This window comes from Cornus florida, unplaced genomic scaffold, assembly GCF_030987335.1.
Source record: "Cornus florida cultivar Cherokee Brave unplaced genomic scaffold, ASM3098733v1 CherokeeBrave_3.0.0_Hap2_Chr11, whole genome shotgun sequence".
Lineage (NCBI taxonomy): Eukaryota > Viridiplantae > Streptophyta > Magnoliopsida > Cornales > Cornaceae > Cornus > Cornus florida.
This window is the reverse complement of record NW_026775581.1, coordinates 93368638-93385729: the sequence shown is the minus strand read 5'-3', so window position 1 is coordinate 93385729 and position 17092 is coordinate 93368638. Positions and strand designations below refer to the sequence as shown.

Here is a 17092-nt window from a genome sequence, read left to right as displayed (position 1 = left end):
ATTGTTTATATTCATTTCTATTATTTATATTTAAAATAAGACTTCATAATATTTCCTAGGTAAAACTAATTATTAGATTAAGATAAACGAATTAAAAATAAAAAATAAAAAACAAAAAATTAGAGACGAATAGGCAATAATACTGTTTGGGATCGGATTATGAGTGGCTAGAAGCAAGATCTATTTTACCATGTATTTGGTTACTATTAAAGTTTTTCAAAAAAGTTATGAGAAAATATGCTTTTGTTAATTTGGGTCGGATGAAAGTGAAAAGAAAGTGATTATACTTACCAAAATTACCTTTGTATCAGTTAAAGTTTTAAAAATAAATATTGTGCAATAGACGACAAAAAAAATATATATATATAACAAAATAAGGCAATTAATTTTTAGAAGTTGGATTACACATAATTAGAGAGTAGCTCAACAAAATATTAATATTTTTTTCTTTTATTTTTGAACCTCGGCATTAGATATTTTATTTTTAAACCTCCTCATTAGATATTTTATTTTTTCGTTATTAATCACTATTTATGTGGATTATATTAAAAAAATATGCACCTGTCCTATTTTATTGAAAGAAAAAAAAATATATTGTTTCATAAAAATACTCGTCAAAAACTCACAAAGTCACAAAAAAAAAAAGAGTTACCCAACAACAAATACAAACAAGTTAGATAAAATAGAAAAGTCAAATAAAATGAACTCATTTCACGGGAAAATAATTTTTTCACGTGTTTTGTGCGAACAAATAAACAGATATGGGAAACCAAATTTTCTCTTACTTTTACCCTATTTGGACGATTTTTTTTTTGGGTTCCAAATATATACATTGTATCTGATATATATATATATACACACCTCTAATATATACATAGAGAATAATATATATTTTGCTCTTTTTGTGTTTTCTAGTTGAAAGTTCATGAGCCCAATTTTTTTTTTTTTTTTAATTTTTATTTTTAAGCTTCCTTATTTCTCTTAAATGAGTAGTTAGTTATACTTCTACGGTTCTACCTAAGAAGTCTTGAAGTATTGTTTTAATTTAAACAATATAAAAGAATATAAATAATTAAATTAAATAATTCATCATTTTATTAACACTTTGATGAAAATAGACATCATCAAAAACAAATTTATTTATTTATTTTTTAATATTTGAAATCATAAGGGTAATTTTAGTATGTACATTTACTTTCTTTTCATTTTAATGCTATCCAAATTAACAAACTAATATTTTCATACAATTTTTCTGAATAAATTTTCATGCTAACCAAATTCTTGATAAAAAATAACTTTTATTTTCATTAACTTCACTTTTCTTTCATTTTTCATTTATTTTTCTTCTCTAACTTATTTTTATCTAATCAAGCGGAGTATAAGGTATGTCTCATAATTCAAAATTTAGTCACTAATACTTGAAAAGATTGCCCAATCAAAACGATATACAGCCCAAGCCCACATAAAATTTGGGCCATTTGAGCTGAATTCTTAATTAGGCCTACTTGTCTGTCTCATCATATAGTGGGCCCAGTATGCCTTAACTGCTGGGCACGTGGCAAGTTAGCAGCATCAGCCACCACCAACTCGCTGCTTGCCATAGAATATTACAATTCCACTTGTCCATCGGATTAAGCGAGTTCACAATTTTCTATACACTAGCGCGTCGTTTAATCTTTTCCCCATTTTTTTATACGGAGTAATATTTATACTACTATATCTTTTTTAATTCCTAATTTTTTTCAAAGTCTTTCGAACACGGAAGTGACAAACCACACAAGCACACCGAAAGAAGAGTGAAAGCAATTTGGCTTCTCTCTTCTAATTACAGTAGAAGCGAAAGACTGAAGGTATATATATATGTGCGCACAAATTCTGTTCGAAACTCTCCACTCAATCTAAACGTATATATATGATGTATATTTTGTGTGTATGCATGCATATAGCTATGTATACATATATGGATTCTGATTGTTTGATTCATTCTTTTGCTATCATGTTTATGTTGTTTCAGAGTAGGTTTCCTTATCTCTCGCTCGTGTTGTTGATTCTATAGCTGATATATAGTTATATGCAGTTATGTTATATGGTTTATAAATATATTGTATATTTGGATATTGTTTTGAATCGATTTGATGTTGATGTTTATATGGTTTCATGATTGGCTTGGTCGGATTAGGTTTTGGTTTAGGATTTTTTTACATAATTATTGCCCATATTGCTTTTTGTGGTCTAAAATGGTTTTGCGCTTTGGGTTTTTGGACTGTTGTGTGATTAATTTTTCTTTGTCGTTCAAGAGTTATTGTCTTTATATGTTTAGGCTTCCTTAAGTTTTTATTCAGAACTGTTATTGTTGATTGGATTTGATATTATTGATATATTCGGGTCATTATTTTGGTTGATTTGGCTACTGTGTTTTAGGGGATTAGGTATTTTCCTGGTTTATAAATGATTACATGCTCTTTTATTTGGAGCAGGTTTGGTCTGAAAGTAGTAGTCAAAGGTAGGTTTTCTAATTCCTTAGGTGTGTTTCAGTTCGTTTGGTGTTGGTGGCTGTGTGATTTTTTGAGGTAGTATTTCTAATTCGTTGGTGGCCATGACATTTTTTTAGATAGTAATCATGTTTACTCTTCCCTACCAAGAAGTAAAAGTAAGTTGTATATAATCTTACTAATATTAAACGTTAAAATGTTATTTTATTTTATTTTTTATTTATATTTTATAATCTTACTAATATTTAACATACAACTTTACACAATATAATCAAGTGCTGATTTTATGGATATCATGCATTTCCTATATAGACAATACACTCTTGTTTGTTCGATCTCACCCTTGGAGCCTTGCTATTACAAATGAAATTTTCATCCTATATACAAGAAAAACTTCCTTGCACCTTTAATACTTCGTTATCTGTGTCATAAACCAGTTGTATCCACATCAGTAAAAGTGCTTTATTTTAGTGGGCCCTATCACTACATGGTAGGGTGATACCATGTCATCACTACAGCCAGCTCAATTAAGTTTTTCTCCCTATATACAGTCATCTTATTTATCTTCTAAAACTCTCCACATAAATGTCCTGTATATTTATATCTCTACACAACTATCTAATCTTCTAAAAATTTCTACACTACAAATACCTACAAGCTCTCCAATATTCTAGAATCTTCCAACTTTGAGTTCTCAACGCTAGGTGTGATATATTATCTCTAATTCATTCACTCACCAAGCCATGTTCATAGTCTGTTGTCTAGTCAATTCACTGCATAGAGTAAAACAGTGTTGAAAATGGATATGCTTCAGCCAAAGACAATTCCATCATCATGCCACAATTTGCCACTTAAGCTACCCAATGTATCCTAACTAACTCCTTTTTGGTAATATCACTGTCAACAAGTTTGTAAAAATTTACTTCTATATGGATTTATGGAATTTTATCGCCATGAGTGCAATCAAGATAACACACAAATATATTTGTTCTTAAACAACAGTGTTACACCATGGATTTATGGAATTTTATCGCCAAGATAACACACAAATATATTTGTGCTCTTGAACAGCGGTGTTACACTCTTGTACAAGAGGAGAAGAAATAAAAATCAAAACTTGTTCCAATAGTCCAATTTCAGTTGACCTTGTTTCATATATACTTTTGTGGAATACCTTTTTTCTTCAAAAATAGTAGGATATTGTTTTTTTATGCCAATTTACTACCTAAAAATTAGGTTGTTCACTACATGGATTATATAACATTATTGCCATCTGGTTGTTGCTGTGTAACCTGTGTTCCAATCATCTGGTTTTTGCTATGTTCTAATTATTTGTATCTATTTGTAGTTCTTCCTTGTTTCGTTCATTTATTTTGTTTTCATGTAAGCCGTTCCATTTTGCTTGCTTTTCGTCAACAATTTTCTCAGTGTCTACCCTTGTGCGATGCTTATTGAAGTCATCAATTATATTTGGACTTTGATATTTCTATGTTTTATCTAAGAAGGTGTTCTTTTCTTATGCCAAAGGAAAGGAGACTATGAAACAAGTGCCGATAACTTTAGGTGGATAACAAAGATAACTGAATAGGAATGGGAGGCTGCTGCTGCTGTTGTTCTTCTAGCGAAGTGGAACTCAACGGTTCACAGCCATTGTATCATGTTAGTAGTATCTCTCCTTCACACCTGATTCTTTTCTGATCTAAATGATCCTTTAATTTTCAAGCTTGAGCAGAAGTTTGTCTTCATAATGTGAAAGTGATTTTTTGTGCTAAGTTCTAAATTTTCTTAAGGTATCACTATGCTATTTACAATTTCCTCTATATGATGGTGCTAGCATTACTTCATAAAATGACATGAAGAAACAACGGAAAATATGTTAATTTTTAGATTTTAAAAGTCACATGTCATTCATTCCCGGAATCAAAGGTGATTCTGTTTGGTCATATTTTACTTTTTAAATCAGCGATTTCAAGGACTAGGATGTTCATGTTAGGATTTAAGTTAATTAGGCATTTAGGCTTTTGGTGCGAAGATTATGTATTGGTTTTATAAGCCTCTTGCCATTATCTTTTATGGAGGTCTGAAGGATTTTTGCTGTCCTTAACTGAATGCTAAGCAAATTGGTCCGCTCCTAAGTCTAAAAACTTGGTGCATTTGCTCTTTGTTTTTTTTTTTTTACTTCATCGATTGTATGTTTCTTTCTTTTATTAGTGTAAAGTCAAAGTTTTGTGGTTTTCATATCAAATATGTGCATATGAAGTTGGAACGAGCTCTAGTGGTTGAAATGTCAGTGAAGAATTGCGTGGCGGTATGTTGAAAAGCGACAACAGCAAGACATGTTTGTGATATTGGATAAAAAAAGTAATCTCTTGGATTGAAACATGAGGTAGCTGCAAACATCTGAGCATAATCATGGATCTGATGAAAACCCTTTTACTGTTGTACTTCGTGAGAATCGTAGAAGATTAATCTTTTATATCAAATGATATTTAGTCTAAGAGTGAGGTTACAGTGGAAATAGTTTCGCATGCTGAGTTTCATGTATATTCTAACCCTGTGATTTTTTTTATTGGATTCTTACTTCTTTTTTTCTTTTTCTTTTTTTGTTTAAAAGATAATTCCCCTCTGAGAATGGGTGGTCCATTCTGCGGCTTTTAGATCTCCTCTTGAATTCTGTTGCTATAGACACAATACTTAGAGTGTCAGAATCACAATTAAAATGATTGTTTCAGAAATGATGTAAAAATATGTCCATTTTTTTATTTTTTTATTTTATGTGATATCGAGTGACATCTTGTCGGAAAATTTAGAAAAGTATGAAAAGAGCAGTGTGCATGAACTAATGCAGTCTGTAATTCCTGTATCAAGATGAATGTCTGTTGCATTGTATATGGAGTTTGAATGAAGCATGTCACATTACAAAAAAATTGTAAACAAATAGGCTATGGATTATGTGGACCAGTTCTGAAATATCTGTGGTTCTGTTCCAATTTATTATTGAATCCAGGGGATGGATTTCAGGCTTCTCAGAGATACCTGACTTGAAAAACAAAATAGAAGTATTAATCAATTGAAGAGCAGCAAATAGACATTGTCATAAACTCGATGTTCTTGCTTTGGTCATCTAAGTCCATGTACTAAGAATATAGTGGTGTTTGGGATGGGGATCAGGTTGGGAGTGGGAAAAATTGGGCCTCATCAATGACCATAAAGAAGTCTCCCTTCAGTGAAGGGGCTGAAATAAATGTCTTTAAGCCTTTTGCGCCTTCTTTCAGTTTCCATTGTTTCACTATTCATGGAAATATGTGGCATGCGGTGCACGTCTTCATTTAATCGTGTGATCTCAGCAAAGTTGGCGATTTGGAGGAAGTTTCACCTGGTTAACGAAGTATTTTCCATTATCATATGTGTTGAAAAAGAGACATTCGGTTTTAATAAGACCAGATTTTAGGGGATATGATAGGCGTGTAAATATAGATAGTCAATGACTAAGATTAGGAAATTCTGCCTGTAACTTCTGTTAGTGTACAACCTGTAGTTTACTGTTACAGTCTGTAGTCAACCTGTAGTTTCCTTTTTTAGCCCATTGTATTTCCTATTTAACTAAAGCATTGTAAACCATTCAAAGTATGGCAATATACAGATTCTTTTCAATCTTGAAATCGCCTATTTGGTATCAGAGCATCTTACCGATTATTCTGGAAAAAAAACCCTTAGCCGTCTTTTTTTTTTTTTTTTTTTTTTTTTTCTCTCTCTTCCAAACAACCCTAATCACCATGTCTGGTGACGTACCTGAGTCCATGACCAAGACCTTTGAGTCCCAAGTCCAAAACTCTCAGACACACTCGGTCCAGATTACCACAATTCGGCTAAACGGTGAAAACTTCCTTCGTTGGTCCAAGTCCGTGCGGATGTACATCCGAGGCAGAGGCAAAATCGGCTGCCTAACAGGAGAAAAGAACGAACCGAAACCTGAAGATCCATCCTACTCGACCTGGGATGTAGAGAATTCGATGGTGATGGCCTGGTTGGTGAATTCTATGGAGGAGGACATTAGTTCTAATTATATGTGTTACCACACAGCAAAAGAACTCTGAGACAATGTCAACCAGATGTATTTAGACCTGGGAAATCAGTCTCAAGTCTATGAACTAATGCTGAAACTCGGAGAGATCCGTCAAGGAGATAATAGTGTTACAAAATATTTCAACTCTCTAAAACGTTTGTGGCAGGACCTTGATTTGTTCAACGATTATGAGTGGAAATCGCCTGAAGATTGCAACCATTACAAAAAGAAGGTGGAAGGCAACTGCATCTTCAAGTTTCTCATTGGACTCAATGTCGAGTTTGATGAAGTGAGAGGCAGAATAATTGGACGACAACCCCTGCCTTTAATCGGTGAAGTCTTCTCCGAGGTTCAAAGAGAGGAAAGTCGCAGGCTGGTCATGCTTGGAAAAAAGTTATCAAATGGTGCTGTTAAGACCTCTGCCTTGGTCGCATCTGAAGCGAATATTGGTAGGAAACATAATGAAAAACCCCGTCTTTGGTATGACCACTGCAACAAGCCTCACCATACCCGTGAAGCCTACTGGAAAATTCATGGTAAACCAACGAATTGGAAGAGTAAGCAGGAAGGCAGATTCAACCGAGCCCCATCAGCTAATGAAGCCGAGGCACTTCTCTTCAGCAAAGAACAGATGGATCATCTTCTAAAATTGCTGAAATTCAATTCCTCGTCTGGCACTCCTAATGCTTCTCTTGCTCAAACAGGTAACAACCCGAAGGCCTTATCTTGTCGTTCAAATTCCAGTGTTACCCCATGGATCATTGATTCAGGGGCTTCTGACCATATGACAAGTTTTTCTCATTTATTTCAAACTTATTCACCTTGTTCTAGCTCTGAAAAAATCAGAATAGCCGATGGTTCTTATTCTCCTATTGCAGGCAAAGGTTTGGTAAAACTTTCAAAAATTATTGATCTTAAGTTTGTCCTTCATGTCCCTAAGCTTGCTTGTAACCTTTTATCAGTTAGTAAATTGTCCAAAGACTCTAATTGTCGTGTTATCTTTTTTAAATCCTATTGTGAATTTCAGGACCAGAGTTTGGGAAAGACGATTGGCAGTGCTAAGATGATAGATGGTCTCTACTATTTTGAAGATGATATTTCAAGTAATAAAAAGGCCAAGGTTTGAGTAGTTTTCGTTCTATCCCTGTTAGAGAACAAATAATGCTATGGCATTTTAGACTAGGGCATCCTAGTTTCCCTTATCTTAAAAAATTATTTCTTACTTTGTTTAAAGGATTGGATTGTTCATCTTTTTATTGTGAGAATTATTTTTTTATCAAAGAGTCATCGTACTACGTATTCTCCCAAACCTTACCAAACATCAAAACCATTTTATTTAATCCATAGCGATGTTTGGGGCCCTTCTAGGATCACAACTCTTTCTGGAAAAAAATGGTTTGTGACTTTTATTGATGATCATGCATGTTTGTGTTAGGTGTATTTAATGAATGAAAAATCCGAGATTGAAAAATTATTCAAGGATTTTTATATGATGATTGAAAATCAATTTTAAACAAAATTTGTCATTCTTCATACTGATAACGGCACCAAATACTTTAATGAAGTTTTAGAAGTTTTTTAACAAAAAAAGGAATTTTTCACCAATCCACTTGTGTTGACATGACCCAACAAAATGAAATTGCTGAAAGAAAGAATAAACATTTGCTTGAAGTTTCTCGTGCCATCATGTTTTCAATGAATGTTCTTAAGTATTTGTGGGGTGAGGCCGTTTTAACAGCAACATATTTGATTAACAGGATGCCTACTTGTGTTCTTAACTATTTTACACCCCTTGAAAGCCTTAAAAAATCTTTTCTTGAAACTCGGATTTATTCCAACCTGCCTTTGAAAGTATTTGGGTGCACTGTCTTTGTCCATTTACCTAATAGACTTCGGTCTAAATTGGATCTTCGGGCTGAAAAATGTGTATTTGTTGGGTATGCCCCGAATAAAAAGGGGTACAAATGCTTCAATCCGAAAACAAAAAAAAATGTTTATCAGTATGGATGTATTTTTTCTAGAAAATCATCCTTATTTTCAGAAAACTTTTCTTCAGGGGGAGAAAGAGAGTGAAGACAATTTTTAGGAGATTTCTACTAATATTCCCTTGCCTAAAACTATTGTCTCACACTTTATTACTCCAAACGCTGATCTTTTTAAACAAGAAAATGATGTTCTAGAATCAGGAAACCCGGGGCCTCCTAGTCCTAATCTGCCGAGCCTTACTGTATCTCCAACAGGGGGAGAAATCCTACCAACGGTTCTAAAAAAACCGAATCCTGAACTTTTGGTTTATAACAGGAAAAAGACTCATCAAAAGAGTAGAGAGCCTACTATTGTACCTGAGCAAGGCTAATCAGAGGTCCCGAGCATTGACTCCCTGAACACTCAAGGTACTCTAAATTCTAACTTGTCTAGAGTTGTCCTTACTATTTCTGATCGTACAGAGTCACCTAGCCAAGTTCCTGTAGACCTTGATATCCCTATAGCTGTTTGAAAAGGAATCCGAACCTATACCCAGTATCTCATTGCCAAATACTTGTCTTATGATAAACTTTTCCATAAACATAGGGCCTTTACTTCAAATATTTCTCACTTGTTTGTTCCAAGAAACATTCAGGAAGTACTAGATGATCCGAATTGGAAATCAGCAGTGTTAGAGGAGATGAATGCTCTTAAAAGGAGTGGAACGTGGGAGATAGTTGACTTACCCAAAGGAAAGAAAACTGTTGGGTGTAAATGGGTTTTCACTAGTAAGTGTAAAGCTGATGGTAGTGTGGAAAGGTAAAAGGCAAGATTTGTGGCGAAAGGTTTTACGCAAACGTACAGCATTGATTACTAAGAGACGTTTGCTCCTATAGCAGAAATAAATTCTATCCGAGTCTTATTGTCGTTGGCAGTCAATTCTAACTGGCCATTACATCAGTTGGATATAAAAAATGCCTTTTTAAATAGAGACTTGGAAGAAGAAGTGTTTATGAGCTTGCCACCTAGGTTCGAAGGAGAACACGGTTAGAGCAAAGTCTGTAAACTCAAAAAATCCATGTACGGTTTGAAACAGTTTCCAAGAGCGTGGTTTGAATGCTTTGGAAAGGCTGTGAAGAGTCATGGGTATCATTAGAGTTAGGCAGACCATACCATGTTCTACAAACACGGTGAGGAAGGGAAAATTGCCGTTTTAATTGTGTATGTGGATGATATAATTTTGACAAGTGATGACATTGAAGAGTTGACCAGACTGAAGAAGAAACTTGCTAAAGATTTTGAAGTCAAAGATCTGGGAGCATTAAAATACTTCCTTGGAATGGTATTTGCCAGGTCAAGAGAAGAAATTTTCGTGAGTCAACGAAAATATGTACTTGATTTGCTTAATGAGACAGGACTACTCGGCTGTAAAGCTGCTGACACTCCAATTGAAGTCAACCTGAAGTTAGAAGCTACCGAACCCGAGAATATGGTTGATCGTGAAAGATATCAGAGATTAGTGGGAAGACTAATTTACTTATCTCACACACGCCCAGATATAGCATTTGCAGTCAGTATGGTGAGTCAGTTCATGCACTCTCCTGGACAGGAACACTTTGAAGAAGTGTGCAGGATTCTAAGATACTTAAAGGGCTCACCAGGTAAAGAACTTATGTTCAATAAACAAGGTCATTTGCAAGTGGAGGTGTACACAGATGCTGATTGGGCAGGCAGTATAGTTGATAGACGATCTACCTCAGGATATTGCACCTTCGTTGGAGGAAACTTAGTCACGTGGCGAAGCAAGAAACAAAATGTAGTATCGAGGAGCAGTGCAGAAGCCGAGTTCAGAGCACTAGCCCATGGGATTTGCGAAGCTATATGGTTAAAACGACTCCTTGAAGATTTGAAGGTTATTGTTTCTCCTCCAATGAGAGTCTACTGTGACAACCAGGCTACCATTTCAATTGCTCATAATCCAGTCCTCCATGACAGAACCAAACATGTGGAAGTTGACAAACACTTTATCAAGGAAAAGCTTGACTGTGGTATGATTTGCATTCCTTATGTCTCTACTACTGAACAAGCTGCAGACATCCGTACCAAAGGACTATACAAGAGACAGTTTGAAGTTTTAAGAAGCAAGCTAGCTATGGAAGACATCTACAAGCCAGCTTGAGGGGGAGTGTTGAAAAAGAGATATTCGGTTTTAATAAGACCAGATTTTAGGGAATATGATAGGCGTGTAAATATAGATAGTCAATGACTAAGATTAGGAAATTTTGTTAGTGTACAGCCTGTAGCTTCTATTAGTGTACAGCATGTAGTTTGCTGTTACAGCATGTAGTCAGCCTGTAGTTTCCTTTTTTTAGCCCCTTGTATTTCCTATTTAACTAAAGCATTGTAAACCATTCAAAGTACGGCAATATACAGATTCTTTTCAATCTTGAAATCGCCTATTATATGGTTATTAACTTTTTGACAAGTCAACTAATGAACGCTGAATATGGGTGGAAAATGGTGATGATGGCTATGTTTTCGGTCTTAATTATTACCAAAACTTGGTTGAATCCTTTGCTACTTCGGTACTTTTATAATAGATTGCTGGATGATGATATTTATTTGGGAATGTTGAAAGTACCAGTTAACTTTTCTTTTCTTTTTTCCCTAATTAGTACCAGTTAAATTCTTTGATAATTGATTAAATAGTGTTCCAGATCCAAGATAAATTTGGCCTTTGATTGCTTACTGAACATAACACATGGAAGTAAAAGAATTTAATCTGTTCTCTTCCAAAGTTCTGTTCCATGGATGCACCTGCTGTGGATCACTATATAAACAATCTGTAAAGTGTTGCTTAGATGCCTGCTTCAAGAACTAGCTTGAAACTAGTTTTGCTTTTATTGACCCGGTGAACATAGTCATAAGTGCGTGTTGTATCTTCCACAAGTTCCAAGTGTTCACATATATATGGTGAAACATTTAGCAAATGATCGGACTTCAAATGCTGACAATTTTATCCGAATACTCTCTCTCTCTCTCTCTCTGTGGATCACTGTTAGGATAATCTGCTAAGTGCTTCTTAGATGCCTGGTTCAAGTACTGGCCTGAAACTATTTTTGCTTTTCATTGACCCGGTAAACATAATCATAAACCCGTCTTGTACGTTCTACAAGTTCCTAGCCACCCACATATATATGGTGAAACAATTAGCAAATGCTAAGACTTCAAATGTTGGCATTTTTATCTGGATACTCTCTCTCTCTATCATATGGTTCTGAGACGTAGATTTAATTACATGCTTATCATGGTTTAGATGAATTTTACCACAAGAATGTTTAATTTCTTGCTATTGAAGTCATTTTATGAGTTTATTCTCTCTGGTCTCTGGAATTTCCACTTCATTTTGCAGTATTTAAGAGTGTCAGAGCAGCATGAGCCGCCATCGTCTCAACGTGGCACAGCCTCTGTACTCCCTACTGGGTTATTAGTTGATACAAACCTAGGAACTTCAATCCCTGACACTTGTAGATCACCTCCAGCACCTGTGCAATGTGATGCAAATCTAGGACACCCTCGTACTCCACCAGGCAATCGAGAATATTCAGGCAACAAGAATGATGCGGCAGTGCAGCCAACAAATACTGAGCCAGCTGAACGAACAGATGCCGGAAACTCTTTTGAAGCTAAAGACCTGAAGGGATCTGTCTGCAAAGGGCAAAGTGAGATTGAACTGGCCTCAACAAAAGAGAAGTCTGGCGAACTAAAAAAATCAGGTGAGCCTCTTGTCTCAGCACAGGAGGAAGAGGAGGATGTTTGTCCCACCTGTCTTGAAGGTAATGAAATTTCATTATTAGTCACCACTAATTCTTCCTGCTCATCAATTTTTATGTGCTGGGCGATCTTTCTGAATTTTTTGGAATTTAAATTACTCAAACATATTCTATTTTATTTGGGCTATAAAAGTTTGAATATATGACTTTCTGGTTCTTCCTGCAGAGTATGACGCTGAGAATCCAAAAATTATCACAAAATGTGAACATCATTTTCACCTTTCTTGCATTTTTGAATGGATGGAAAGAAGCAATACTTGTCCAGTATGCGATCAGGTTTGCCTTGAATTTAGTTTTACTTTTGCTGTGTTTAGCATATTAATTTAATTAGATAACCGGTTACCATGTATGTTATGCAAGCATTGTGCTTCATTTCTGGTGCAGGAAATGATATTCAGCCCCGCCATTGATGTTGGCTAGCTATTTTCAAATCTGCAATAAACTTCTTAGCTTTTTGTGATCAAAGTCGAATCCGTGGTTGTGGATGCGTGACGGTTGTCAATTTTCCAGTGTTCAGTGGCTGCCTAAGATTTAGCTCTGTTGTGGTGATTTTGTTTTTGAAGGAGGCATTTCTTCTATATGCCAATTGTCTTGGTTTCTTTTGAATTTTGACAAAAAGTTAAAAAGAAACGAAAAGGAAACAAAAAGGAAGAAAATGGAAATTGACACGATATAAAACAATCCTTGGTCATCATTTATTTTTCTGTATATTCGTTCTTAACGTATAGATCAGCATATTAGAACTAGTACAATTGGGAGAGTTGCATAGAAAAGATTGGAAATAGGATGGATTTTTTGTTACTTTGTCAAAGAACAGAAGCGTGAGGCTGGCATTCTCTGCCTTATGTTGCTTCCATTTGATTGATTAGTCTCTCTCTCTCTCTCTCTCTCTCTCTCTCTGCCTGTGTGCTTGTAACTTTTCTTTGAATCTGCAAGTTAGATCCTTTTTTTATGTGTGTAGTTTTGGATGTGTGATAGTTCGGTTCCTGTGACAATCTTGCCTCCGAACCAATTCTGTAAATTTAAAGTGTTATGATTGATTCATGTGTATAAAATTGCCGGTTTTAACATCTGAACTTCAATAAACTTTACAGGTAGGTGGATCATAGATGTACATGATCCTGTAGTTCGGTGTTTCACATTTGTGTTTGCTAACCTAATCTTGTTATCAATTGTTGCTTTTCCTAGCACAACCAGCATTAGTGTGATGAATGTGTATCAAATATATTTGTGCTTTTTGTATGTGAAAAAATTGTGACCAAATTTTTTGTTGTTTATTCTCAAATGGTGTTCCATATGGTTAAATTGTAGAATAAGGCTCCATTTGGATTGAGGGATAGGAATTAAAAAAATGAATGTATTTAAATTTAATTATTTAAGGGGGTGTGGTTTGAATATTGTTTTTTTCGGTCAACCATTTTGCTCATTTTGAGACTCGAACACTCACCATCCATTTTTAGATGTAAAGAAAATACCATTGAGCCATAAGGCCTTGGCGTGTAGTTTTAACTTGGATTTTTAAATTTTTGATAGTCTTATTTGTGTGGATTTCATATTAAGATATAAAATATATTATTATTTAAAATCCATACCAACTTTTTGGATCTCAAACTTCTGTCCTAACATTTATATTCCTCAAATAACTTTAATAATCCATCATTTTATTCAAATCTCATATACCTTCATTTCAAATCTATATATACCACCATGGTCGGATTGATGGTCTGGAAAAGAGTGGGTGTTTGAATTTACAAATGTATTGGAAAATCAGCTATGGCCTATGGGAGTTGGATCAAATGAATGAGAAATTATTTTATGGTCCGGTGGACATCTAATCAAATAAGTTATTTTTATTTTTATTTTTGATTTGTGTCATTTTTTCATTGGCCGTAGGTAGAAAATGTCTAGGAATACGTGGTCCCGGTCAAATAACACTTCATGCAAGCAAATGTCTCAACTTTAAATTAAATCGAAATTCATTCTTCAAATTGAACCTAATTGATAAACAACAATTTCTTCAATTGAATACTCTTAGGAAGTGCAAACTGAAGAACTTGGACAAAAAATTTAGCTCCAAACTAATCCATGTAATGTGACTGAGCTATCAAAGCTTATGGTTGTCTCTCCATTCTAAAGCTTAAATGTTTTTATTTTTTATTTTTAATTAATATGGATCGCCATTAAATAAGAAACTCTAGTGCTGTTTTTGGTTCTTTTAATTTTTCTCTTTTTTTTTTTTCCCCTTGAAGGATCATCTTCTCAAGCCTTTCATAATTATATAATAATAATAATAATATTATTTTAAATATAGCCTTAATCCATCCCCGTTTGGGAAGGAAATGAAAAATATAATAATAATAATAATAATACTAATAAAAGGAGGAGGAAAGATTAATGTTTTTGGACATGTTTGGTTTATTTATTTAATTTTGTTGCGAGATAACAAAAAAGTACAAAACGTTTCGTTCGTAATTCAATAAAAGGAAAAGGAAAAGAAAAAGGTTGAAAGAAGCGATGCCTTTTGCTCATAAGTCGCTGATTTGTTCTCTCGAAAGTGGATGAAGACAAGGAGGAAAAGGGCTTGCATTCCCATTCTTTGTTACTTGTATTATTCTATTCTTTAAAAGAGAACAAAAAGGCACTCTTGCTTTAATATGTAAAATTAAACTCCACCTATTTTTTTTTTTTTTTTTTGCTTCATGTTTGATAAAATGGCAAGCAGTAGTTATAATTAACTTTCTGTATAATAATAATTATATATATATATATATTACATATGAGAGTCTGTTGATGTATCATAGATCTTTTTATTTATTTATTTATTTTTTTAATAAAAATCAGTTTACCTTTCTTTAATCTCTTTTACCTTTTATTTTTTTGAGGGGTTTTGTATTTCAACCAATGTTGATGTATCATAGCGCTTTTTTTTTTTCTTTTTTTTTTACCATTACTTAATCTCTTTTACGTTCTATTTTAATTTTTTTATTATTATATTTTTTCAGGGGTGCCGAATTGTATATCAAACGGATGCCAATGGTGGATGTTCATTTATTTTACCATTAGACCAAAGACCCTTCGATAATAATAAATAAATAAACGGACAAATTAAAGCTTGTTAATAGATAATGAAAGGAAACTATTACAAACCGACATAAAAAAATTATAAAATAAAAAATAAAGGAATGTCAAGATAATTTTTTAGAAGAGGATTGTCAATGTAACTATAAAAATCCTAAAAAGATGTTATTTTAATACTAAAGTGTTGTTTAAAAACTCAATTCTGTACTTAATTCTGAACGAAGTAAGCGTTTATTCAATTAAGTGTATTTGATAACGCAATTTGAATATCACTTAAAACGGTAAGAATTATTAAAAATAGGGTAAAATTTTAAATGACGGGGATATCACTTATCACTGAAAATTAAAAAATCAAAAATCAAAAAATATTTATTTTTTTATTACCGCTTAAAGACTTCAGTACTTAAAATTCAATTTTTAAAATTTTCAATACTTAATTTTCAGTTTTATCATACAACACCTAAGATTATGATTTTTCATTATTATCATTGTTTTAATGACAAAACGATGTGATGGGCTTGGGCTTTCTAATTGTTTTATATATTTGATTTTAATAGGTAAATTGGATGGTTGAGTGGCTTCAGTTGGCTCTAGGGATGGCTTGATATAATTTGAGATCTTAGTAAAAAAAAAATAAAATAGTAGTGTTTTAATATGTAATATATTAACATCAAATAATAGTTAATTATATTTATTTAAATCATTCTACTTGCTTTTTGAGATGCGAAGATATTAATTACATTATTGTATTCAAGTTTTATAAAGGTTTTTTTAAATATATAATATAACCATTCCAATAAATATAAACTCTATAATTACCGAAGGTATTGTGTCTTAATAGTATCTTCTCTACTTCCCAAAGTGAATGGTAAAGATTCTAGTCTCTAAATGAATAAAGTGAATTTGTACATGTGAAAAAAATAAATCTATAATTTAAAAAAAGTAAAAATTTTATGGAAAAAATAATATAAGAAAATAAATAAATTTGGGGTTTCTACTATTGGGGGTATAATAATATAACGAAATAAAATTTGAAAGGTAACAAAGGGAATAAATTTTTTGAAGCTTGTGTGTCTAATAATATAAGAAAATAAAAGTTAAGGGGTGTAACAAAATTTTTTGAGGCCTTCTGTTGGTGGGGCACTGGGGCTTTAGGGACCACTTAAGGCTCTGGCGGGTCGTGACCGAATTAAATAAGATTAATCTATTTATAGCAATATATATAATCTATAATTACTATTAAGAATGTAAGTCATTTTTATATTTTATATTATTTTATTTAAATAAAAGTAATACTAATAATACTAATAATAATATATTAGAATGAAATTTAATTAGAGACAAAAATATATAATATTTAAAAACTGAATTATTGAAATTTGATAAAAAGAAATCTAATTAGAGAAATAAGTATATAATATTAAAATTTTATTTATATAATTCAATAAAATAAAATTTAATTAGAGGAGCAATACCACTAATAATAATATAGTAGTAGAAAATAATAGAATTCAATAAATAGAAATCTAATTGGAGAAGTAAATATATAATTTATTTCAATAAAAACATAACAACAATTCTATATCAAAATATAAGATTAAGTGCAAAAAACCCTTTTTACTATCCATATAGTACAAAAAGGTCCATGTGTGGTATAA

At 33.0% G+C, this 17092-nt stretch overlaps 1 protein-coding gene across 3 annotated transcripts; it reads left to right on the top strand.

The window, feature by feature from the left end:
- Window positions 1-1727: 1727 nt before the first annotated feature.
- LOC132283626 (probable E3 ubiquitin-protein ligase RHB1A) lies at window positions 1728-13411 on the top strand. 3 transcript variants are annotated; one of them, XM_059785612.1, is made up of 5 exons: window positions 1728-1904; window positions 4020-4151; window positions 11936-12359; window positions 12523-12632; window positions 12741-13411. In XM_059785612.1, exons 2-5 carry the CDS (start codon window positions 4083-4085, stop codon window positions 12774-12776), a joined length of 639 nt encoding a protein of 212 aa, XP_059641595.1. In that variant the 5' UTR covers window positions 1728-1904; window positions 4020-4082; the 3' UTR covers window positions 12777-13411. The 3 variants fall into 3 exon arrangements, with proteins under 3 accessions (XP_059641595.1, XP_059641594.1, XP_059641596.1); XM_059785611.1 differs by having other exon boundaries at window positions 1729-1850; XM_059785613.1 differs by lacking the exon at window positions 1728-1904 and adding an exon at window positions 2365-2503.
- Window positions 13412-17092: the final 3681 nt, after the last annotated feature.

Excerpts from the sequence above, each read along its gene's own strand:
- LOC132283626 (XM_059785612.1), top strand. The coding sequence starts at position 4,083 with ATGGGAGGCTGCTGCTGCTGTTGTTCTTCTAGCGAAGTGGAACTCAAC. Across the intron at positions 4,152-11,935 it reads GTTCACAGCCATTGTATCAT|TATTTAAGAGTGTCAGAGCA; the intron begins GTTAGTAGTATC and ends TTCATTTTGCAG. Across the intron at positions 12,360-12,522 it reads TTGTCCCACCTGTCTTGAAG|AGTATGACGCTGAGAATCCA; the intron begins GTAATGAAATTT and ends TTCTTCCTGCAG.